This window comes from Struthio camelus, chromosome 21 (genome assembly GCF_040807025.1).
Source record: "Struthio camelus isolate bStrCam1 chromosome 21, bStrCam1.hap1, whole genome shotgun sequence".
Taxonomy (NCBI): Eukaryota; Metazoa; Chordata; class Aves; order Struthioniformes; family Struthionidae; genus Struthio; species Struthio camelus.
Window position 1 is genome coordinate 3,729,977 of NC_090962.1, and position 26,182 is coordinate 3,756,158.

At 40.4% G+C, this 26,182-nt stretch overlaps 1 protein-coding gene across 6 annotated transcripts in view; it reads left to right on the forward strand.

Moving 5' to 3' along the window:
• DVL1 (dishevelled segment polarity protein 1) overlaps window positions 1-26,182 on the forward strand; it is a 117,244-nt gene that overhangs the window by 25,001 nt on the left and 66,061 nt on the right. For all 6 annotated transcript variants that reach the window (XR_011135848.1, XR_011135847.1, XR_011135846.1 and 3 more), the window contains exon 2: window positions 24,832-24,901. Coding sequence is in view for 3 of the 6 variants with exons in the window: in XM_068916371.1 (XP_068772472.1) it covers window positions 24,832-24,901 (70 nt within the window). In the remaining 3 variants the exon portion in view is untranslated. The remainder of the gene's footprint in view (window positions 1-24,831; window positions 24,902-26,182) is intronic.

Consider the following 26,182-nt stretch of genomic DNA (forward strand, 5'->3'; position numbering starts at 1 on the left):
CTTTTTCTTTAGTACTTGAAACTCTGGGGTTTTTTGTTCCTTTCCCCTTTACCCTGATGGTTTGTAGGAGCAATAACAGTGGTGATTTGTCTCTGGACTCCAAGCAGATGGCAAGAAGCTTTACAATATATCAGCTAATAATTGAAGCACTGTGAACTCTCAGCAGCAGATTGAATATCATAATTAGAAGCTCTGTCTTTCGATTTCTTTGGAGTAATGCCATGTAAATCAGGAAATGGCTTTGTAATTCTCTATACAAATGGAACGTTCTCGTGAGCTCTCATGACCTTAAGGATCTGGTAAGGTGAAGTGGCAGTGGCTTTAGTGTGGACATCCAGGTTTGAAAATTATGCTGTGGATGTTGGATTATTTGAGCAATTGGTTTAACTTCTAATGCCTGAGAACTTAGTAGTAGAGAGGCCACCGTTGGTCTTCACCTCTTTGTTGAAAGCCTCAACAGATGGGTGAAAGGTTGAATCTTTCTCTGAGAACAAATTTATTTGCAATTAGAGGTTCTTCCTGAGTCAGGATTGAAGTGTACCGTCTGTACTTGCTCACTGGATGAATGCAAGGTTTCATTCTCCAGTGTTAGGAGTTTGCTTAAACTTTGTTCGAGTTGGTAGTTGTCTTGTTCATTCCAATTGATACCTCTTTGCTGTTTGAGACCTTTACTCTGTTAAAGGCACAGCCCTAACAATGTTGCCCCCTCTCTCTAGCTGCTGGTGGAACCTTGGCTCTTAAGAATTGAATCAGCTCTTAAAAAATCTATTTTAAATATTGTAGGACTACTTTGATGTTGCCTTGGCAAGGCTGCTGATTTCTCACATCTGTGTATTTCTATTCTTTAAAGTGTTTTCTTTTGACTCATAGCCGCCAAATAAAGTAAACAAAAATAATGAAGACCTGCACATCTATCAGCTTGTGAAATCTTAAAACATTCCTTGCTCTAAGGATGGTAAGCATAAAAAATTTAAATGCCTAACTAAAGCTGCCCTTAAAAATGTATTATTTCTTTCCTAATATGATTCGTGCTCCTGAATGTTAAAATGCAAGTGCAAATGTCAGACGGCATTCCAAAAAGCGTTCTGTGGAGGCATGATACAAAAGCTGAACCTTTATTAAACCTTTGGTATCAAAAGAAGCTGCATCTCTAGGGTCAGAGGCACAGTGCTGCTAGAGAACAGTGTCTTCCAGGGCACAGAAAAGCAACGATGGTTTTTGTGCATCTGGCAGTACCTCCTTTTGTTGCTGTGTCTTCTGATGGACAAATTTCCTTTTGAAAATAGTGACCTAGGGCATGGTCAGAAAGTAACGTTTGTGTTAAAGCTCTGTAACTGAGGTATTGTCAAGTTGCCTTAAACTACTAGCATTATTCTGTCCTCTTTAGGAATCTGTAAAAGAGATGGTTGCTTAATGTATAGTTCTGATTTCCCCATAGGACAAAGCGACTTTTAAAATGTTTTTTGGTGGTTTATTGGATAGTGGCTTTAAAAAGCAACAGCTAGACCTGTATCTGTGGGTAGCTACTTGGTATGTCTTAAGGCAAATTTAAACAACCAGTCCATGTTTCAATCTCGATAACTGTGGAAAGGAAGTAACAATAGTATAGAATAGAATTAATGGGAAGCCTAAGAAACTGAGTCTGGTTTAGCCTTACAGTGACCTGAACACGGAGGTCTATCTTGGAGAAGTCCCACTGAAACAGTAGTAGCAGGGCAATTAAGAACTGCAGAATTGGGCCTCTCCCTTGACCAGTGAACACAGTTTTTAATGAGTACCTATTTTCCCTTTAAAGTAAGCATTGCCGAATGAAACCATTATCAGCATCTATATTTTAAGGCTTGTGTTGTATGGTCTGCTTTATTGATTTTTATTTTTTTTTTCTTCCCTTGGTAAATGTTTAATAAAACCACAAAGGGCTATCATCAGTTCTTTGGAATAATTTGAAAGATCTGTAGAAATTTAATTAATAGGTTCCTTGGTACTGTATGGAAGGTATAGCAGTTGTGAGCACCCACAGCTTTGAGATTTATTGGCAATAAAAGGGAATATACTATGTAGAAAAGAAAAATGTTAAGAAGTTTATGGAGTTAACTATATTGATTTATGTGAAGCTCTGCACGATTGACTTTTATTATGAGATATTTCTATAGAATTGCCAGCCTGAAGATATTTATAGGCACAATGATGTAGTTTGACAAATTACTTGAATGACTCTTTCTAGATATTCTGACTGGCTCCCAGAACTAATTACATTGGTATGCAAAATAAAACAGACAGTTTAAGTGATAACCTTGTGAAGACACTAGCTGAGTGATGGCTGCAGCAAACTGAATGTTGAAATAAAAAACTGCAGTGCTCCCAAGCATTTAAAAGTCCAGGGGGTACATCCAGTTACCACGGACAGTTTTAATAGATACAGTAAGTTTAGTTTTCCACCTAGTAAGTTGAATGATGGTAATGGAATAGAGTTGTGAGAAGACGACTTTTGTGTAGTGGTTCTTACTCCAAAGGATCTCAAAGCACTTGGACAAGAGTTGTTTTTTTTTTTTTTTCTCTACAGGTGGAATGAATAATTGTTTAATGATGCAGTGATAATACTGCACACATCTTATGTCTAAAAATGAAGAATCCTGTGTTAAACTGCAGAGAAAATTCAGGGTAGCAATTAACAAAATCTGTTTTTTGTGAAGAGTCAGAAATTAGACTTATTCCCTGGCGATGCAGCCTTTCATCTCACAGTGCATGTAGCTAGTCAAAATGGATTCCAGACACTATTTGGAAGTGGTGAAGAAGCTGTGCTTTGCACCAAAAAGATGTATGTGACTTTCCAGTGTTTAGGTACGTGGTTCCCCAGGGAGTTAAGAAGTGCTAGTTCATGCCTTGGATTAGTAAAGCAGAAAGGCTGCCAATTGTGTTCTTTGTGGGCCCATCTCTGGGGAATACTGTCATGTATCCCTACCTACAAACCTTACACAAGGTTCGGGATGTTTCTTTTAAAACATTGGGCTATTCAGAGTGTTATTTGTTGATCTAAAAGCAGCAGGAGATTTGGATTTCCCTGTGATGCACCGCTTAGCCAAAGTAGATAATAACCCAAAGCCTTGCAAGATCCCTCAAGAGCTGCACCACCACAAGTAGCCCCTAGTAAGACAGCTGAACAGATGCAAAGGGGTATATGTATGTGTATCTTCCAGTTTGGATAAATAAAAGAACATAGTTCTGTGATGATACCTATCTGCTAAGAAATACTTACTGTATTTGTGTGGATACTGTGGATGTGGGCTTTTTTTTTTTTTTCTTGGTTAGTTCTTAGTGAAGTTCCATGTTTGTAAGAATGGTAGAGACTCTTTGGAAGGCTGTCTGTGGTTAAGGTGATTACCCAGCACTTGGAAGACCTGAGTTCAGTTGTGAACCCTGCCACACAGTTCTCTGCCTCAGCTTAACCATCTGTTGGAAAGGATGCAATAAGTCTTTCATCTTGTGTTTGAGACGATAGCTTTCCCTGCAGAAGGCTTATCCCTTTCTGTATGGTGCCAGGATAATGAGAGCCTGATTTTGGTTTCAGAGGGCTTTAAATGCTACTTAAATTAAGGAGAGGGGGGGGGGTGGGAAAAAAAAGTAATTGGGCCCCCTGCTCCCTCTTTCCGCGTTGTAGTACACAAAGCATTATTAGCTAGTAAATTAAGGCAGAGATTTTGTTGAGTTCTGTATTTAAACCTGCAAATGTTTATTTAGAAGTCAAATTTACTTGGGCTTGGACAGATTTGGAATGAAGGGTTTGCATTTTCCTTATTCTATCCCTTTTACATATGGGAAAGGTTCAGTTCTCTCCCTGTGATGCATAAAATCTAAACACCTTTTATCTAACTGTTTCTCTAAGCAGCTTCTTATGCTGCTGAAATGATTCTCAGAGTGGGAGGTGAGGAACCCAACAGGCTGAGCTAGGCAGGCAAGAAGCAAGTACCTAGTATGTTAATAGGTACCCCTCCTGGAATGTTTTGCCTTTGTGCTTTACCAGCTGCTAGATAATAGTTACATAAGTGCAGTATTTGGAGAAGCACAATCTCTTAATGCATGTCAGTTCTTGGCAGGCCTGCTCCCTATCATTTGAGGGGTATCTTAGCCAAATGGTTCAGTGTCTTAGACCTTTCTAATTTTTATTTTTTTTAAATGGATGCTGTTAAGAGCTGTTGGCAAATGCTTCCTGCTCTATTAATGAGGCATAAGAATTTGGTGAAATGATGGGAGAGGCTGTGGTACCTTTGGAGAAAAGCTGGAGTAAAGTGTTGTGTGCTCTTTTCATTGCAGCTTTTGAGCAGTCCTCTGACTTTCTGATGGCAGTTTTATACGCTGAACTGCTAGGGCCAAATTGGAACTCTTCATCTGAATAGCACAGACTCATAGGTGAACTTTGTCTCCTTTTCTCTGAAAGGCCAGGCTGTGGTGCTGGCCTGAAAACTCTAAAAAAAAGTGAAATTTCCAGAAGGAGACAGGCTCTTGTCCAGGCCCCCCTAGATATTTAGGGTACTGAGAAGGTGGTGTTGGGGAGCTGCAGCACGGGCTGAGCGTTCTCTGGCGGAAGGTGGGTGGGCATAGAAATTACTTGGGATTGCAAACAGTCTGTGACGTTTTGGCCTAGGCACGGTCTGTCTTATACAAGACCTTTGTAGCTTGTATGCTGTGCTTGATGTAGCTTGCAGTTATATCTGTTCCAGTTGTCTGCGGAGAGCTGCCTGGCTGCAGTCTGCCTTAGACTAAAGCGCCTGAAAGCCTTGATGCAGCATGACTCGAAGGGATGGGGAGTTTTCTGTGCTGCTTAATAGTAAAATTTCATGTCATGGAATAGTCAGTCCCATTCTAAGTGGCTGGAAAAGTAGGAGTAAAGATCGTTTTGTGGAAGAAAATGGCAGACCTCAGAGTTGGTTATGCATGGAGTGTCTTCTCTATCCAAAGACAAGTGGCACAGAAAGGTCCCATCCGTATTTCACTGCTCAGGATAGTGGGAGTTCTAGTTTCATTCAGTGAATAACAAGATTGCCAGATGATAACTGGGTGGTAGCAGTGTACTGATTAGTTTATAACCTATGACAAAAACAATATTTACAAGAAATAAAACGAGGAAGAGAAGCAGAACGGAACCAACTGCAAGGGGCAAATGTGTACCCAGTTTGCTTGACCCAGTTTGGCTTAATTTGAGAATGAATTTTACTTAGGAGAAGACCTTAATCTTCTGTCACCGTGTTTGGCATTTAAAAGCCCTTGTCTGAAGTATTATTCGTGAGTGGACATGTGAATTGTGCTGAATGTGAGTTCTGTTTCCTCTGTGGTGTTTGCTGTTGTTGAAACAGGAATGCTTAGGAGAGTGTCTGTAATGAAACTGATTCCGCTGACAAAGCCTGACTTTCCCAAGTGTTTTCCCTTGTCTGTCCTATACTGATAGGTGAGCAGTCACCATGTTGACCCAAAGCCTCTTGCCTTTGCCTGTGTGGAAAATCTGCATCCTTCAGTACTGCTGTACATTCTCATAAGAATGTAGTGAACAACAATAGCTTGAAGAAATGCTACTTTATAAAGAATTCAAAAAACTATATCAGGTATCAAAGTGAATCCCTGACCACTGCAGCTTTCTTCTTGCTTAGAGTTCTGGAGGAGCATAATAGGAATAAAACAAACATTTTTTATCTTGCCCCTGCCAGTGTCTTCCTTTTAGAAACTGAAGGGGACCACTCATGGAATGAGGGAGGTTGGCTTATTGGTACTATACTGACAGCTGTCTTACTTGATGGCTTCAGTTTTCTCAGAGCAGCGCTTCTCTTAATCTGGTTTTACAAGGATGCTGAATACATGTTAAATGCATGAATCCATGTGAATTTTGCTGTCACTCTTGGCCAGTTTTTCTAAATGAAATAGTAGAATTTTTTGTAAAAGGTATTGCAGTCTAGCCTGACATAGAGTAGCTCATTGAGGGCAGCTTTTACTATAAGGAACTTGCCTCTGTGTTCTGCTTTCTCCACTAGAGCATGTTTGTAATGGTGAAAACAAATATTTTTGGCTTTTTTTGGTGAAAATCTGTTAGAATGATCACCATCCCGTATGGGCTTGCATCCAAAGACTGTTTCTTAATTTGTTTCTGGCTTGGGATTTTGTGACAAGCCATATATCATTTTTCAATGCCTAAACACACTTTTGGGCCCAATTATTCTTTGAAGTCCAAGTGTGGGTGGAATTTAGAGCTAGTTCTGAATTTGAGCTCTGGCCCAGCTTTTTGTTATGTTAGAAGTTTGTCTTGCAGTGTTGCTATTCCTGGGAAATGTTAGAGGGCTGTATTTGTGCTTCCACTACACCAGTAGCATGTTGTTCCTAATGGGACAGTAGACTTTGAAGGTGCATGGACAAGAGCAGCTTTATCTTGTGATCAGCATTCCAAGAAATTCTTTCTGTAGAGACTGCCCAGGCTGTGTTGCATTGCTGAAACAGATATGAGGTATATTCCTGTTACATCCTCTTCTCAGTTGCCTTGGAGACTAGATGAAGATTTTGGGAATTGTGCATTAACTTCATCTCTGTGAATGGTGTAGTAGACTTTAAGCATATGTATAAAACTGACTAATGAAGGCTTCAAGTGGCTTCCCACAGAAAAAAAGGATATGTGGTCTTCTAAGATTTTCTGTGTAATTCAGTGGGATAATTGATTTTTTGCATGTGGTTTGGAGGTAAACACAGATTGTAATCTCCACCTTTATGCCTGTGTGCGTTATTTAGATCTACAGGCAACAAGACACTATCACGTGAATTCAGTGCAACATACTGCTTGCTAACTAGTCATGTGCTGTGAATTACACTTCTGGAAGCTGGAGTAGTATAGACCAGAAGACCTGATTAAAAGAAACTAAGTAATTTACACCACATCAGTGACCAGAATTATGCCTTTTAATTAAAATATGTCTAGACAAATAACCTAGGAAGAGAGAGATACCATCTATAATAAGCATTTGAGGTTTCTGCATAGGGACTATACTAAACAAACTCATGACTAGCTTTCTCTCCCAAGTATCTTGAGTCTGGAAGTACTTGCAGCCACTTCTGGGGGATGTGAACGTTTCTCATGTGAGTTGACTGGCATTCATCTCATTGTTAGCAATTTTTTTAACCTGTCTGTAAGTAATATTTTCTGTGGGGTATTGATAAGCACTTATGGCTATTTTTTTTGACCTAGCTTTAGAATTATGATGAGTTACTTTTAAAGGATCATAAAGAAAATGTTTCAGAAATGAATAAGAATTGAGTCTTATTTTGTTTTGTGTTGTTTGGCAGCTGACGCTGTATCTGTCGTGGTCGTGTGACACCTCTATTGAAAATGAATTAAGTACTTGTAATAAGAGGTTTAGAGTTGCTACCACATCCAGTAGTTACACAGAATGGTAGAAATACTCTCTTAACTTATATTTTATTAGGAAAAATGCTCTACTCTTTAAAGGCTTTATGTTTTTGCTTTCTTTGTAAAGAGCTGAAAGTCATTCTGACCCAAAGGAAAAGAGGTAGGATGTGTTTTCAAGCAGCTATTCTCCTTGTTCTGCCTTGCTTTCAGAGAGTGATTTCACTCCATGTAGTGGTTTGCTCTAGATAGGTGCTTCATTGAAAGCATCTATTGAAAGTGGTTGTCTTGGTAGAATGTGAGGGATTGGGGCCATGGGCATAGTCCTTTGACTCATTCCTGGAGCTTACTGCACTGGAATTGACTCCCAAAGGACAACTCAGCCCATGTGATCATTGCCTTAGTTTGACGTGTCACCTTTCCTTCATAATCCTAAAGGAAAATCTCTTCGTCTCCTTCCCTGTTCTTTTAGCAGAATGCACGCCTACCCCCTCGAAATGCTACATGCTGAAGGTGGGCATCTAAATTCTGGCAAAATGTAAATACACAGTTATCTGTTTGCTAAAATGAGGACCTGTGTGTATCTGGAATCTTTGTTACACCTGTGCACTGATATTTAGAGACTGTGTTTTCAGATGAAAATATAGTTATCTGTAGAGTGGCATTTGGGCAAAATAATGCTTAAAGTAAAACTGATGTCACTCTTTTAAAGGCAAGTATTGTGCATACTTTTTTTATTTTCATGCACTGTGAAATTGCACTGATGTCACTAATGCCAGAATAATTACAGTGGGAAGAAAATTAAATGGTTTGTGTATGATCATTTCAGCATTATTGGTGACAGCAATAGGATTGTAGTGAGAGTGAAGAAACATGATTCTGACGTGTTCCCCACCCACCAATGACAGGAAATGGATTCTTGGATTCTTAAGGTTACAATATGTGATTGGTGTTAGTGCCTTTGAAAATGGATTGCTTGATGTCTAGTAATCCAAATACAGTGCGCTGGCAATAGCCTTTAGCTGAGAAGCTGGCTTTGCTGTTGAATTCTGAAGGCGGTGTAAGAACATGTGACTCTTGCTTCATTTACTTGCTTTTATAGGTGCATGCACACAACAGTTTGGGGATTGTCAATGTGTCTGCTTGTTCTTTCAGCTGCAGTGAAACAGTGGCTGTTCTTGTGGTCCCTTTTTTTTGGTGACAGCAGTTTGATATGTAGACATCAGCCTTTCCACTGAATATATTTAGTCCCTGAAGAGCTCACAACTTTTAAATGTATTGTTAATCTTGCTGTGAAACAGGGCCTTAACTTGGGGAAAAAATAACAGCCTGGGCACTTAGCCATTTAAAAATATGTGCAAATACACAAAGATAAGAGACATCTGCTGTCTCTGGGCTCTGTTTGTTCTTATTGATGATAAATATTTTGAATAAGAAATATGGGCCATTGCTCACTAGCCTTATGGGATTTTGGATAAAGGTGTAGAGCACAGTGGTCTGGTTATCACTCATTATATTTTTATAAAATTCTTCTGAAGCATTTACTGTGCCCTCCCCACCGAATTATCCTCCTTTATCACAGTTAGAGCTCTGGCCAGGTCAGATCCATCCCTGTGTTGAAGCCAATATCTCATTTAAGACTGAGTCAGTCATATTTAACCTTCAAAAGTTACAGTATTGGGTGTTTGAGTATATAATTTCCTAAAAAATCACTTTGTATCAGACTTGTGAGCAGACTGTAGTGACCTGACTCCAATTTGTTGGACTGTTTATGAAGTAGAAACTACTGGATGCCCAGATGTAATGTCCTGTAATTGCATCTCTTTCTGAAATTTCACTTTTCTGCCCAGGTCCTTTTTGCCACTCAACTTTTCAGACTTCTGTTCCTTACTCAGTGTCAGCTTGAGTTGCATACTTTGTAACCTCATCAGCTGTTGGCACTTCATGCAGCAGTTCCTTGGAAAGACCCAATAACCACCCCTCAATTCAGCTACTGAAGTCAGTCCTCAGCAGTGACAGAGGTATGCAAGATGCACCTGCTGTGCACTGCTGCGTGTGCTCGCATCTCCTTTTTGTCACTCAACCTTCAGAGTATTACTAGGCGCTCTCTGTCTGACTGATAGAGTTTGCTGTGACTATGAGCCATTAGACAAGAGGCTGTCTGCATGCCGTTTTTGGATGTGTGATAGCAAAAAGCATATACTTGAATCCTGTTAGTGTGGAAAGCCCTGGAAGTAATTTGTGGCAGTGTGAGCTTAAGTGTGGCCTGGCTGCCAGAGGAAGTGCAGTAATGAAGCTTATGTTCATTAGTGCTGTTAATGCTAGCTGAGCTAACTGTGTTAGAAGTAGCTTGGATTTAGTACCTTGAAATGCTTCTTTATCTGTTTCCATACAGAGTAGACAAATTTCAGGCTTAAACTGAGGAGATCCCACTTCTGGCCTGAGGCCCAAGATTGGTGGCTGAAAAGTGATGCTTTTGCATGTTGATAGATAAACGTTGTGTTATTCCAAATCACCCTGGGCAGGATGTGAAATCTTGGGCTTTCCGGTAGTTTTTAATGCTTTCCAAGTAACTTTGAAAGGACTGGAAGCATAGCTTACAGGACTTACTGATACAGTAAGTTTTGTGCTGAGGGAAGGTATATTACCAAAATTGGGGTTTCCTTTGCATTAGAATAGAGATTTTATTGATAGTATGTGTGTGTGGTAGGTGGAGTGGCCAACATCCATACAAGTTGGGCATTCTCCCCTTTTGTTCACCAATGGGGCTGAAAGCTGTTGGTGATTAGCAAAAAGCATAATGAAACTTGTCTTTCAATTCTCAGCTTCAGAACTGTCTCAGAGAATGATGCTTGGAGTGTGTGTTACAAGCCGCAACGTCTCAGTGAATTAGTACATAGTTCTCAGTGTGCAAGTCATGAGCTGAGTTCAGCCTGCACGGGCTTAACGTTTTCAGCAGGCTGCTTCCCTGCCTTGACTTTGTGTGAATGTTGCCTGTGAGTGCTATTTTGAGAGTTTGCTGCTCTGGAGTTTTGAAGATAATTGCACCCTGGGGAAGGCAAAATTGGAACCAGCTGTTTCACATGGGCATTCCACAACAAACTTGCTGCTGGCAGTAGCCTGCCTTCTTTTTCTGCCTGTTTTCCTAGGTCATTTTTGAGAAGAACTACTCAATTTTATGGGGGCTTTTAAATAGTTATTGTTTTGTAATTAAGATATTGGACTGGGACTTGGAAATTTGAATCCAATTCATAACTATGCTGACCTGTCCCTTCATACTGTGACTTCCTTGCCTTTACAGTGGTCATGATGATATGTGTCTGTCACTTGTTACAAGAATAGATTCATTAACACCTGTGAGATGATAGTATAGCCACATAAATAATTCACTAACTAACATGAGTAGAGGAAAGGGGAATTCGTAGGAAAGACTGAGGACTTGCAGTAAGGCTAGATTGCTTGTTGTGGATAGTTTGGCCTGTTTTATTCCAAATCCTTTCAGATGGAGTAGATGGGATCGGTGAGAACAAACGTCAGAGTCTGAGGACTGCACAGACTCAGCCATTTTCCCAGCTTCTCTGCCCACAGTTTTTGTTAATCTGATCTCTTTACCTGCCTTGTAAAGCATTTTGGGAAGGCAGAAAGTCCATTTTATTTTGACAGGGGAATAAACCAAGGGTTACAGTGAGAGGTTCAAGCTGTTCTGCCTGTAAGTCAACATCAGAGAACTAGAGTCTTGTGTGGCCTTCGTGGATGAGCATGTAGTCTCTGCAGGAACCACTGCAGGAGTGTAAGATAGTGTGCAGTACAGTTCCACAAAGGCTTCTATGAAATGGCACCCATTAACATCAATGAGCTTCTGTTCAAACCTCTAGTAAGGGCAATACTACCTGGAACAGCAAACAAGCAATGTTACATGTATTTCATTAATGCGTCAAGCCTGAGCAGTGGCTGAAAGGAGCAGTCTTGCCTGCTGGCAGCTACCAAGCTTCTAGTTTCCTCCGCTTTGTACTAGCATGGAAGCTTGTCTGGCTCCACAGCAAACTGGGTCAGGGGAACCAATCTGACTGAAAACGAACATGGCATCAAAATGGGTTCCCCAGTCTTTGCATAGACTACAGATACTTGCTGTGGTACAAGGGAGGAGTGACATGGAGGGCAGAAACTAGCGATGAGAGCGTTGGCTTTTTGTAGCAGTGCTGACTTACAGGTATTTGAAATTTTGTCAGATTGTAACACAAAAAATAAAATTGGAAACTATACCCCCACAGTACAATTCCAGTGAAGGCTAGACTAGCTATATATATATATATATGTATATGTGTGTGTGTATACGTGTATGTACAATGTAAGCGATGGGAGGGAGCTGTTCTGATGGCATCTTTTTCTTTCTTCAGGCTGTGATTCTTTTTTTTTGCCTGTGCTTGTAGGGGAGGCAACCCTAGTACAGCCTTGGGATGAATGAGAACTTCAATTGCAGTGAAGGTGGCGTTTACTGACATGTTTTGTACCACTTTTCATTATATTGAGTGCCTTCAGATCAGCTCTTTTGGTGCGGAATGAGTAGTGAAAGGTAAATTATGCAGTCATGTTTGATGAGGCTTGAAAGATGTTGCACTAAATCTTTTTACTTACGATCTTCCAAAACAGTTGGCTCAAGGAGTGTAAGGTTGTTTTTTCTTTTTAATTATAAGCGTTTTGTGAAAATTGACTTTTATTACCTCCCCCCAGTTTAATGTCACCGAATTTATGTGCTTTTACAATAGGTATCAATATACATTGTTCTTTATTTAAATATCTTTGTATATCTGTATATAGTTAATGTATTTGGAGGATAAGGAATATTTTTAAAGTCACACTAGGTTTTAATAATTTAAACTGTCTCTAAAATGCCCTATTACTTTAGCACTTCCTGCCAGAATCATATTTTGAGAGAGTTTTGCCCTTTATTCATAGATCTTCTGCTTCAGAGCTATCTTTTTGTATTTGTCATTTCAATTTAAGATTTTGTGACTTACTCTGAGGTTCCAGTGATCTGACTGAATGCAGGACCCTATTATGCCTAGCGCTTTTCTGGATACAGTAAGAAAACCCAAGCTTTCTGAGCCAGGGATGATCTGAAGCAAGAGGGCAACAAAAATAACTCCAGAATATCCTCACTTTATATAAGGATGGAATATGCAAGTTTGTGAACTGGGCAGGGTTGCAAAGAAGACTCTTGTGTAGCTGGGAATCAAAACCTGACTTCCTCAGAGTAACGTAGTACCTTGCTAACCAGATAAGGAGCCTCCCCTTTTTAAGGGGTAGAATTAAATCTGAGCTTTCTTTCTGCAGACCTGTAGGGCCTTCCAGCCACGTGAGGTCATGATACTTGATCAAATTTGTCTTAGCAATCTCTAACAAGTCTCTAACTAGTCTCTAATTTAGAGAATCTAAAGTCTCTAACAAGTTATTATTATTATTATTACAAATTAGAGACTCTAACAAGTCTCTAATTTAGAGCAATCTCTAACAAGTCTCTAATTTAGAGCAATCTCTAACACCCTGTCGTGGTGCTCATGACACCCTTGTATCTCTTTTCTGTTTTTATTGCAATAGGTAAAGTTGGTGTTCAGTAAAGTATGAACAGTGCTCAAAAACTATAGGATTCTGTGAGGGGTTCTCAACTAAAGATGTACTCCCACACAGTGCAACATCTTGTAATGCTAAGGTGGAAAAATGAGTGGTAGCATATCCAACAGGTTGCATCCACATAACCTGGACAGAAAGAATAGCAGAAGTGAATGTGGCAAATCATTAGGCTTGCCAACTATTTTCAGAGAGATAAAAGATGCTGCAAAGCTAAAAATGGCCGAACGAGAGAAGCAGTCGTCAGGAAAGGTTGGAGGCGAGTACTAGGAGCAATGCAAATAATAGTCGTCTTTACTTCTGCCTGGTCGCTTTGAAGGCACTTCTGGCTAATGCAGATAGGCTGTGTTCCATCTAAGTCAGGCCTTTACAATGCGTTATCATCTTTGTGGCCTTAAGCTGAGCCTCTGCTAAGCGTTATTGTCTCTCCTGTAGTTACTTCTCTGTCTGGCATGGTGCATAGGTATACCAGAGAATGGCTGACAAGCGTGTCGGGTGTTGAGTAATAATGTCTCTTTTATTCAGAACTCTGTCACTCTTTGCTAATACATCCATAATGCCTCCTGTTTCCCCTGCCTTGCCACTTTATAATCAGTGGGAGATCACCTCCATTGGGTTTTGTGTGATGTTTTTTATTTCAAGTGATGCTGTCAAAATTCCCATCTCACAAAGCCCCTTTTATTTTTCACACTGGAAGAAGTTTTTGAAATAGAATGCACGTTCCTCCGTTTGTGATGCCTATTTATTTTCTTTTCTTTGCATGGTGAAATTAAGTGGCCAGTTTCATTTTTCTACTTTGCAATAATTGTTGTGTTATAATTTGCATGTGCTTGCAGGATGTTACTTTTTGTTTTTTCGGTGCTGTGGGAGATTATTTAATAAAGAATAAGTTGTTGTTTTTTTAAAGGTTGGAGAATGTTATATTTATCTGAAAGGCTGTATGGAAAACTTCTTGAAATATATATTAACTAGGGCCAAGAAAACTGATCAAAAAATACTCAGATGAATGACCCAATCCGGTGGGTAGATGTGGTGAGCTGTAAGCAGAATATATGAATTTATTTCAAGTTGTGCTAATGATTGATGGCATGCTTTCAAGCGAGTTGCTTTCTATGCCTTAGATTCCTGACTTTTTTCCCCTGTAGGTACAAATCCCTTCATATTTAAGGGTAGCATTTGTCTGCTGGGTTATCTAATAATGGATTATGAATCCACTGATCATATGGATTCTTGAATTTTGTGGGTTGCTCATTAGGGGCATGAGACGGCATTCACCTGTGCAGTGGTGCTGATGTGCTGGCATTGGCACATTTCCTTATGCATTTTATGGCTGCACGCGGCTACTATCACCAAGTCATGTTGTTCCACTAATGACTGAATGGAGAGTCATAAAGAATGGATACTTATTATTGTCCTTGTTTTCACAGTCCCTTTTCTGGCCTGGAACAATGCCACAGTTCCGCATACATCCTTTGCAAGAACAAAGAAGGGCAGGCCTTTCTATAGCGAGTAAGTTTCACCCGGCTCTCCATGTGCTGTGAATACCCATATGTGGTACATCTGCATTGCATAAGTGTAAGCTAGACTCTTACAGAGGTTTTAAATCTTATCCCTCATCCTCTCTATATAAGAAGTCTTTTGACATGGAGATGCCTTAGGTTTAGATTGGTATTTGGTATAGGACCTTAGTGCCAAAATTTCTCCAGTGTCCTACAGTTCTCTTGAAAGATGATAAATTATCCTTAGCATTCTAGAGGGTTGTCATGCTACACTGCTTGATGTGCCTCCAGGAATAATACGAGTGGATAAACAGGGAGGAGACAGTTATGTGGGCAAAGATGTTCAGTGTAGCAATGAACATCAGATGTGGCATAGGTTAACCTGTGCACAAATAAATGAATGCATTAGCCGCTGTTTGTAGGCAGAATCACTGAGACTGTGTGTTTAGATTTCTGAATGTTTTAGGAAGAACGCGAGACAGAGGGTAGCAGCTAATTATATAACTGAAGAAAAAGAGAACATTTCTCAATGCACTCTTTGCCTGTGCAGGAAGAGGTGGTTTTCCTAAACACCCATTGCATACGGTTTGTTGCTACAGTTTCCTGTAAGAATGGACCAAGTGTGCATGGCGGAAGGACAGAAGGTTAATGTCAAGCTGGGGAACACAGTCACAAGAGGGTGCTTAGTAAATGGCTTTATGCAGAAGGGATGTTGATCCTTCTATCTGAGCCTGCATAGAGGATGCAGGTCTACTGCTAAGCGGTTTGTTGGGAGAGGTCTCATGGATTGAGGCTAGATATCTTTGCTTTTAGAGTGTTTTGAAGAGGGTTTTATTCTGCAGTGGGGTGTGTCATTTATACAAAGATTGTGCTGGATACTGATTTTGCATTTTCCATGTTGTTTATTATAACAACCTAGAAAGGAGACCACTGGTTCCACTCTGACTCTGTGGTGTTTTGAGAAGTGATTGGCATGAGCCTTCCATAGAGAAGCACCTGCTGATCAGCTTCTGAAAGCTTCTGCAATTCGACCCAGTTTCTTGCTCACCAGCTCAGTGGGGTGCAGACAAGATCTAAGGCTCTTATGCATCACAGAAGGTTATGGATCTTTTGTGTCGCACAGAGCCCTTCTGATGCTGCGCTGCAGTATGGTGTTTTCTCTGCTTGGGAAAAAGATTTCTCTTCCCCTTTCTCTTATTTCCCAGATAAACCATATCCAATCAAAGTCTCACATGTAAATTTAGTGGGTGACTTTATTTTCATTTATGCCACTGAGATGAGAGGGTGGCTAAAGGCTCTCTGTGTTGAGACCTCAGTTACAAAAAGCAGAATGTTTTAATCTGGCGTAAGGGATTCAAACTGAAATGTTAATCAGCTTCAGAAAGATTCTATTTTTAGAGCTGCAGCATTGGATTCCAGTCCCAAGTTGTCATGTGATCAGAAGAGTGAGAGTGGTGGGTTTGTTGTTGTTGTTGTTTTTTTCCTTTAAAGAGCCAGAGAAAGTGTCTGTGTCAGCTGTTTGCTGCTGGGGTTGCTGTGTGTGTTCTGGAGTCTCCACTGTCCTTAAAGGAATTGCGTATCTTCATTTATTTTACTTAGGTTTTCCTAAAAATGACCATCCTCTGTCATTTGGTTTTGTATTGTAGCAAACAGTCTGATCTTCAGAGATGCTTATATTCTAAATGAAAGCTTGGCCTGATGTTGCTAGGAAATATGAAGCAAATAGTTTGACAAATGTGTATCTTCTTCAGAAACTTCCTGCAGAGCTTTAAAAATACATTTTTATGGCTAGCAAAAGTCAGGAGAGCTACAGTGGTTTCAGTGAAATAGCTAGCACCGGCTAGTAAATAGCTAGTGAAACATTTCTACTGTAGTTTATGACTGCTAGTTCTATGCACAAATATGTATCAAACCAGATTAGAAGTTGGGAGCTTCCAAGGCAAAAGTTGCTTTTGAACGAGCTTAGAATTCAGTTCTGTTAAAGCAGTTAGTAGACTCTTACAAATAACTTCCCTTACTATTAACACATTGCAGATGCAGACTTTTTGAAGTCTACTAATTTGAACAGCTGCTTTGTAAAAACGCTGCTTCATAAGTGGAATCAAGTTGCCCAGAGAGGATGTGGACTCTCCATCCTTGGAGATACTCAAAACTCTACTGGACTTGGCCCTGAGCAACCTGAATCTGCTTTGAGGAGGAGGCTGGACTCAGCGACCTTTGGATTTCTTTTCCAGTCTACACGATTCCGTGATTCTGTGAACTAAAACTGATGCTTGAATAATCTCTTACCCTCCTTTGTGCTGATCTGAGATGTTGAACATGCATATTAAGACACATGGCTTAATTACCTTCCCCTCCTCTCTAGGGATCTCCAAGCAAGTTGCAAAAAAATAAAATGAGTTGAAAAAAACCAATGAATGAAGCTTCCCTTCGTCTTCTCCCATCAGTAAAGGATGATGAGAAAGAGTTAAGAAAGGACTCGATTAGGGTCACAGTGACAAGATGGGATTCGTTTGGTGATAAGGTCTATTAGATGATTGTGTCTTGGTACGTGTTAACCTAGGGTGATCACTAACACTGTGATTCCATGGAAAAGTTCTGGCAAAGGGAAGCAAAAGTAATGGGACTCCTTTTTAGAGTTCCACTGCTTGTGCTTATAGAACACTTAAGGGCTTCTGTGCTCTGAAAGCTCTGAGTCTGTATTGGCCACACTGCTGTCTTACCCCTGTCTTTCCCATATATGAAGACTTGGAGGGGTTGGGTGTGCAACTGGTGAATCAGGCAAAGGAGCGTTTCCTTGTTAACCTCATTTTTTCCAAGTAGAATGAAAAAATCCTCTAGCTAATTCTGGAGATTAAGTTGCTCAGAAGTTAAGTTGCGTGCATGATGCAATCAAAGTGCAAGTATATGCAACACTATCAAAACTAGTGTTTAGAACCCAATTGCCTAAATAGTTATGAATCAGAGAGCCATTAGAGGTTTGTGGGATTTGCTTAATATTCTTAATATGGAGTCAGCATATATTCTGAGGTAGCAAATGGCTTGGCAGAGGGATAAAAGTGAGGTTAAGCCTAAACAATTCTTGATCTTAAGGCTAAAGTCCTCTATTGGAGAAAGAGAAAGCAGGATACTAGGACGGTAACCTAGAGCATAAACTTAACAGGGAAGCAGGTGAGGTACCAGAGGGTGAACAAGAGTGTGGTGTTGGTAAATGCACATTAAAAAAAATAACAGTGTGTGCAGAGTAGGGTGTTAGCAGTGTCAGGGGATCCAGATACAATTCCAGGAAGTGAGAGGAAGGAGAGGCTGTTACCAGCAGTGATTGTTTCATCTAGTAATTAGTTCTTAAATCTCCTGCAAGTCAAATAAAGCAGAGGATGTGAGCTTCTGAGAACCATTCCCTCCTCCCCTTCCCCACACCCTCTTTTGAACATTCTCAAGTGAAGACTGTATTCATGTGAGATTTGATAGTGGGGAGTTTGCTGACAATGTTGAATAAGTGTTGGAGTGGGGCTCAAGACTGTGGGGTCTTTTTCATGATCTGTCACTGATGTACTGTGTAACCTTGGGTGAGTTGTTCCCCTGTTCTTCTTCCCTTTATTTTTCTTTTACCTGGTAGGTGGGTTTGAAAGTCAAACTACAGAATATACTGTCTTGTGCACTAAGATTTTTCTGGAGTATGGTGAGGTGGAAAATGTTAATGATCCTCTGACTATTGAAGCAAAATCTCTAGCTAAACTGTTGGCATGCTGGCACAGTCATCCTTCCCTCCCCTTCACAGAGGAGAATTGTGTACAGCTGGAATGCAGCAGGGCAATATGGGGTAGACCTGCTGCTGAGAAGTATTGCAGCCCAAGTTACCTGGAAATGCCCAGCTTGTTCTGCTACCATCTGCTATTCATTTGAGTGGTAGTTTTGTAAATAGCTTTGTGGATAGATATTTACTCTCTTCTCTTTGACCCCAAATAACTGATAATCTGAGTTAAGTAGAAGACTCTGTGCTGAAGTAGAGATTGCATATGATCCAACCTTGCTAGCAATTGTAAAGCCACAGTGCTTCCAGCTCCACTGTTGCCAGGCTGCAGGATGTGTTGTAGGAAACAAATATCCTTTATTCTCAAGAGAAGCTCTAACTGTACGAGGACAGGGGTTTCTTGGTATCAGATGGTCTTTGTCCTCATTGTCCAACAGTAAGCCCATTAATGAGTGTGTGTGTGCGTGAGTGTGGGAGCACTGAAGTCGTATCTCCGCAGTGGGCCACATCCAAAAGCAATGAGACTTTGCCTCACCTGCTTAGTGGGAGGTCTTTGGCAGAGAAAATCTGGCTATCACCTCTTCTTCCTTGCGGTGCTGGCTTTGGTTGGGTCTAGGTTGTGAACCTATTATTCAGGGCCTTATCCATGCTGGTGTTAAGCTGCTGGTGTATATTAGTACCTGATGTGTATTCCAAGAGCAGACAGTGGCACGTTTCTCCCTCCGCCATGTTTCTAAGTTCCTATATAGCAAAAGAAGTCCATAGATTAGAAAGATTAGAAGATTAGAAAGTAGTCCTCAGACAGAAGCACATGGGTTCATCCATTAATTTTCTTGTCCTATCCTTTCCCCATTGTGTCCCCTTGCTAAGTATTGAAAGGGGCTGCCTCTTTAGTTCAAATAACAATTTGAAAATCGTGGCTGCTGCTGCAGTATTTGATGTTTTTGGCACTGTTCATTGCTACCCAAAGCAAGCTGGGAATTAATCTGTCATTCTCTTGCCTCATAGCTTGAGGCTATACTCAGTAGTTCAAGTTGCAACAGATCTGGAAGATGTTCCCCTCAGCTGCAGCAGAAAGCTAATGCCATAGTACAGTGCGTTGTCTTGTAAGTGATGACTTCAGTATGCTCGTTTCCCATCAAGAGGACAACTAAACCGGTCTGTGCAGTATTGCAGGGAACTCCTGGCTGCCACTGTATGTGTCAGCTTTAAAAAGACCCCTAAGCCTTTGCTCTGGAGAGAACCATCAGTATGTTTTGAGTCCTTGACTTTGGCCTGTAGCTTAGAACTTGATGCTAACTTTTGCATGTGGTTTCTGGGATTCAGTAACTGGCATTTCCTTATTTAAAAACAACAGCAACAACCAACCAACCAACCAACCAAAAAAACAAAAAACCCTGTAATTTAAAATATACAGCTGTCAACATAAAATTATTGCAGCGTCTTTAGTCTCTGATCCTACAATTGGATCTTTGTTGAGTGTTCTCACTAGGACTCTGTGAAATGCAAAAGATCACGCTTGAATGTGAGTCAGTGCATTGGAGCTGGAGATCAGTGCGATGTGAAATCTCTGTGTGCATTGTGATAACAATGGAGTTAATTGCCTCTTTCGAGTCTAGGTATAAACGACTAAAAAACAATAATGAAATTGCATAATCTGTTCCTTGTTGCCAAAAGATGAAGGGAGGACAGATGCAGTAGGAGTCTGAATAGATTAGTATTTTAAAATGTTTTTCTTTACAGTAATGGGGAGGAGGTACAGTGTGTCTCATATTGTACCGCTAGCTATGAATGCTGCGAATAAATATGGAGAAAGTGGAGAATGTTCTTTTTCCTCTTGAAAAAATATTGAAATGTGAAAATGCAAGTATTGGTGGTGTTATATATTCCTAATTTTCCAAAAGTAAGGTGCAGAGAAACTTTTTCTCCATTTGCTTTTCTTTCCTCTCTCCTCCCTTCTGTCCAGCTTTAGTCTCTTTATATGATACTGTTTCATGTGCAGTCAGGTTCCTTGTGGCTATTGTGGGGTTTTTGCACAGCAACAAGAAGGAGAAAACATAAATAAAGGAAAATGTGATTATGGAATCACAGATTTTTATGTAGTTTAACTGGACTTCAGGTTGGCCTTTTTAAAGCTGAGAGATTGTCAAAAACAAGTTGTCCCTGTCCCGCTGTATGTGGACTTTAGGCTGGAAATCTAATTCTGCTACTGACCTATGGCTTGACTTAGCGTAAACATATCGCCTTATCTTCTCTTCTCCCATAATTAGACAGTCCCTGCTCTGAAGAGCTATTTCCTATGTGTTTGTGTCTAGTTCAGTGTCTAGTTCAAAAGGTTCCCAATTTTGATCGGAACCGTCAGGTAACAAAAAGAATATTCTTTGAGTACCTAAATCAAAACATTGTAGTAAAGCTTTATACTTAGCAGCAAACCTGGTGCTTTCACAGGCAAGTGACTTTTTCTGTTAGTAAGTTCAGTTCTCTTAAGTTGTATATTAAAAAATAAAATAATAAATAAAAGGCCAGTTCTCCCTGATTTAGGGAAATGTACAAAGGTGGCTGCCCAGATCTTAGGGGTCTTAAAACAAGCCCTTTTTCAGATAAAGGAAAAGCTCTCTATTTGCTTTTCTGTGACAAGTGACTCCCAGGATTTAACTACAAGTACTCGGTCAGTCTCTCCTATCCTATTATTCCTGTAACGCTCTGAAAGTAGTATAGGTTAAGTGAATTCAGGTAAACTCTTTCAGTTCTAGACTTTAATTGTTGAAATAAGAGACTGAAATGGATTGAAATGCCCTGCAAATTTGCTCTGTTGTCTGGGAGTATTTCTGCATCTGTACATGAGGTCAGAGCAGGGAAACTGGGCAAATTGTGCTTTTGAATCCTTGCATTTGAGCCCTGCTTGAGTCCTTGCTTGTGGGATTAGAAGAATCTTGCTACAAGGAAGGCAGCAGTGGCATCTGAAGAGATGTTTGCATAGGCTTCAGGTTTCAGTAACTGCTGTACAGGGTATGTGGTGTAGTGTGTGATTCTCTTTGCTGCCCTGCCTGGGGCTGTCTCACTCTTGTCAGATGCTGGGTTTAAAATTTGCTCCAATTTTCAGATTTAAAAAAAGGGCGTGGAAAGAAGCTTGTCCTTAAGGTCTGCTTTCCAGGTAGAAGTGATTTGTGCCCTATATTGGGGGGAGTGAGAGAAAGAAGAGAGTTCTGTGTAATGGGGATGTTGTGGGTTGCTATTTTAAAGGATGATGTTATACTTCTCTTAACCAGAGAAACCAAGCAAGGAGTACGTTTCATCTATATCTCTTTACTGGAGATAGCCCGACCGAAGTGCTGGAATAGATTCTGTGAACCATTTTTGTCCTCTGTCTTGTAGATCATCATCAACAGGAGAGAACCCATCATTAGTACTGATTCAGATCCGAGTTATTTTTGAGGGCTGGTAACTAGTTACAATCTCATTTTCTCAGTGATAGGGCACATCAGAAATGAAACCACTGAACCACAACAGTGAAGCAGCCCAGCTGTTTTACCAAATCCTTTAGTCAGAATTTCAGAATTAGCTGAATTCACTGGTTCTGATTTTAAATTAAGTAATAAAAAGCGAGCTGAAAACTGAAGCACATCAAACTGGTTTCCAAACTGGGTAGTTTGTTTAAAAATTCTTATTTGATGGTCTCTTCAGAAGCCACTAGCAATGTCTGTTTTTTCTCTAAAGAAGTGCTTTCTGAGAGATCATGGCCTTGTATAAAGGAGGGACGGTTGTTAGGGAAGTTAATGCAAATGCAGGGTTTCCTTAATGTCAATCTTTGATGTTTTAAGTGCCAACTCTCCAGCCTAATGCAGCAGTCATAAAAAATAGAGTTTAAAGTGCCCTGCTGAAAGATGACATCTGTAATTGTTTTGTGGAGTTGGAAGCTGACTCACTGGGGGCTTGTTGTGAACAGAGTGCTTCAAGGCAGTCGCTAATTACTCCCAGTAGTACCTAACCACTAGTTGATTCTGAACCTGCTCTATTCATCTGGATGATTCCGTAGGTATTGACTGTGGTGCAGCCAACAGTCCCCTTGTTTTCAAATCCTAAATGGGACTTACAGAGGCCTTTTAGAGTGTGTTCAGCTGTGCAGGCTACTTAGTCCTGGAGTTAAAGGAGAACCATAGATTTCTTTTGCCTCCAGCAAACCTGACAAAGACCTTGCTGATTTAAAACCTGTCTGATTATTTTACTTTCTGGGATGAGAAGTGAGCACTGAATTGTTCGAAGAATTGAATATATCTTTTTATATTTATAAATATATATATATTTGGTAATGATTGTCTACTTTCAGTGAAAACGAGGCTGGTAAATGGTGGCTGTGTTGGTTACTATGCTAGTTTGAAGAACCGAAACACCTGAAATAATTTCAGTTGCTGCTGAAGTGGAAGCTTGGAGTTAAGCCCAATGCAATGGATGCATTTTTGTTTTCTCAGTAGCTGTCGTTTATATTTGTGGATCAACCTGTGAGTATGGCCTATCCCAAACTGTTGAAATAATTGCTAATTCTGAGATACTTAGTCACAGCATCTTTAGAATTGATACCCTTATGCTAGTAAAACAGATTCCTGTTTTTATTCTCATTAGCTCTAAGGGTTGGAGTTCTGGATTAAGCTTTTAATCAGGAAGCCTTCAAAATGACTCCCAGCTGAATGCTATAAAAGTATGCAGGGGCAATATTGCTGCATGCCTGCCTTTTTGTTATTTGGCTGTTTCCCGGGCAACTGCCGTTAGCCTTTTTCAGGCATGTTATATTGGGCTAGACTAACCTTGGCTTGACCTAGTTTGGCTGTTCTTGTGTTTTTTATATTCCTATGACTTCACTTCTGGTTTGGCACCGATTTGAATCGTTACCGTTCTTTTAACGGCAGAAGTATTTGACGGTAATGGAACGCACAGCTCTCACCCACGTGAGCAGGGGGCTGCGTGCTTGCAAGGGAGACTGTGCTTCAGCTCGGTGTTTGTGTGTTTACATTTACAAAGCATGTGGCCATACCCCCCCGAGCTCTGATTTTTCTCTTTCTTGGAAAGCTACATGGGACCTTGCCCGATCAGTACTTAAAAGGCATGATCTTTAGGAAAGGCTCATACGCAAATACAAAGCAGCAATAGTGGTGGATTCATGCTGCAGAGGGTTCCCTAAGAAGGCTTCTGCCAAGTAGCTCTTCAGATGGCTGCCGTGATACTAAAGTGGCATGCTCTCTCTCTGCAGTGCGTCTTTGGGTGGGAGGCAGAATGAATGTTAGCAGGTGCAGAAAGACAAAATAGGCTCGTCTGATAACCCTTTTGGTTAGTACTTGTCAAATGTTTGCTTCTGTTTATCTATGCAGCTATAAAAGTGGCAATAAAATAGCATTCAGATAAACTTTATGTGAAGTTTGCAGTTCTTCCACTTGAAGAAAGCTATTGGGAGAAGACAGTTGAATTCTGTGACTTTGTAGAAAGCCAAACTGGAGTCTATTGTGTAGCAAATGAAATTAGCGTGCTTAATTTCTCATCAGTGATTGTATATACCTTCTGCCTAGCTGGCATGGCACAGGAGTACAGCTGTGCTGATTCCCCTTTTTTAAAGGGGTCTGAATTGCAAGTTGGAAAAAAAAAAAAAAAAGCAGTATTGACCCGACAGATCTGGCACGCTTGTTATCTTGTCTTTGTTCTCATGTCAGGCCATACTGCGGAGAAAATCTTGAAGAGAAACATCTCTGTAGCCTAGCAGTCTGCTTGATTTCCTATCATTTTTATTTTAGCCTTCTTAGGGCTCCATGCAGATGTTAAACACCTAATTTGTCCTCTGTCTAAGATCGTAAAATACTGGTATAACATTTTTTTAAAAGGGAATGGGGTGGGAGAGGGAACTTAGAGCCGCAGCTGCACCTTGGTATTTGTCCATGTCATCCCTGTCCTTGACAGGGGGCAGGCCTTGGCTTTGCAAACCGTTTTGAAACCATCTTGGAGTGAAAGGAGGGAGATGCAGGGAACGAGGTATGTGGATAGCAAGAGTGGGGAGAGTGCTTGAATTAATGAAGAATGGATGTTTGGTGGTTGAGATGCTTGTCTGATGTAAAGGAGAGCAGCATTCAATCTGCAGCATTGCCACCAATCCTTCAGCATCTTGGAGTTTTGGCTCCAAACCAGGTCGAGAAAATGGAGATAATTGTCCTTCCTTTGCCGACTGAGTGGCCTTAACTTGTGAACAGTTGGACACAGACACAGCATAGAACAGTGGGATTTTAATCACTGTTAGATCTTTAAAAATGATGGTGACATGGAAGACTTGAAAGTGAAGAAAATGCTTGTAATTCCTGTTGTGCCTGCCAATTTGGGATGATTTGTCTGGCAGCGTGCTATTCCTCCCTTTATTTTTACTTTACTTGCCTTGCTCTAGTAGTCAGTTATCCTTTAAACACAGAAGACTTGCTGATACCAACAGTTTAGCCAAAATTTGTATTTTTCCTGGGCCATTTAAGAAAATCACTGCCCCTTCTGATCTGATGTCATTTCAAATGCTTGATTTTTTTCCTATTATTATTATTTTTCAGGGTGGTAAAGGAGGAAATCTCAGATGACAATGCAAAGCTACCATGCTTCAATGGAAGAGTGGTGTCCTGGGTATGTTAGCTTCTGTGTCTCTATGTATATGTTGATTGATGTGGTGGGAACATGGCAGGGTAGTTGGTACAAGGATTCTGAAGTGCCTTGGAGTATTGCATCTCAAATTACATGGAAGCAAAGGTTTAGTTTTTCATTCTGTCTGTAACATCCTGTCATTTCATTGTCTGTTTTAGAAAATAAACTGAAGTCCACAAAGGTGTCCAGGGCTGAAAATGATGTTTAAACATGAAACCTTTAATATTAGGAACTTCTTGTGACTTCTTTTCTCTCCCATTGTTGTCTTTCCTCCCTCCCGCCAAAGTGTTACTGAACCTGATGGAGGGCTCTGAAACAAATGCTGTAAAACCCCACAAAATAAGGCTAAACTTCTAAAAATGCTTACCTGCTTACTTTTGTTGAAAACAGTAAGAGGCAAGCCCCTAATCCTTGTTAAAAGTACGTTCTGCAACATAAGGTAAATGCAGCAGCCAGCTTGCCATCAGGAGGGGAGAGTAGAAGCACGCTTCTGGAGTTTAAGCAAAACAGCCCCAACCCCAAAGTATTCCACATGAGTAAGGACGAAGAGGACTAGGATTATTTCATTCCTCCCAATTCTTGAACCTCCTCCTCCTTTCCCCAACCAACAAAACAGTGTGAGCCAAGGCATAAGGGCATTAGATCTTATGTTGAGAGGTGAGTTGTTTTTCCAGTGCCTTAAATGATACAAAATATGAAAAGTATGCCTTTCCTGTTTTTTTAATCTGAAAAAAGGAATAATTACTTTTCTTTACAAAGAATAAGATGATCTGAACAAGGAAAATGATATGTACAAGAGTTAAGTGTTATGTTTTAATTTGGTGACTGTTATTGCTTTCAGAGAAATATTACAGTTTCTGAAATGCATTTTAAGAGTGAATTCAATATATTGTGATCCTTATGTCAGTAAACGTTGCTGGCTGCTTTCCAAACGTAGAAGAATGCATAATCCCTGCTCCAAGGTTTTATACCTTGTCTCAAAACTTCCCACCCATTCCTATGTGAAATAGAGTCTGCTGCTGTCTCTTTTTTTGTTTTACAATTTTACTTGGAGGCCACAAACAAGATCAATAGCTACTCTCCTTTCTTTCCCCTTGTGCCAGGCACTGTACGTATGGATGATGGGAGACACGGTTTCTGCTCTAAAGAACTCAATCTTTCATTTTCTTTTTATGTTTTGACTCTTTATTTCTTCCACATTATAAGTGGGAACTGACACACGCAAATTGTGTGTGGGTTTCTTCTCCCCCCCCCCCCCCAGGT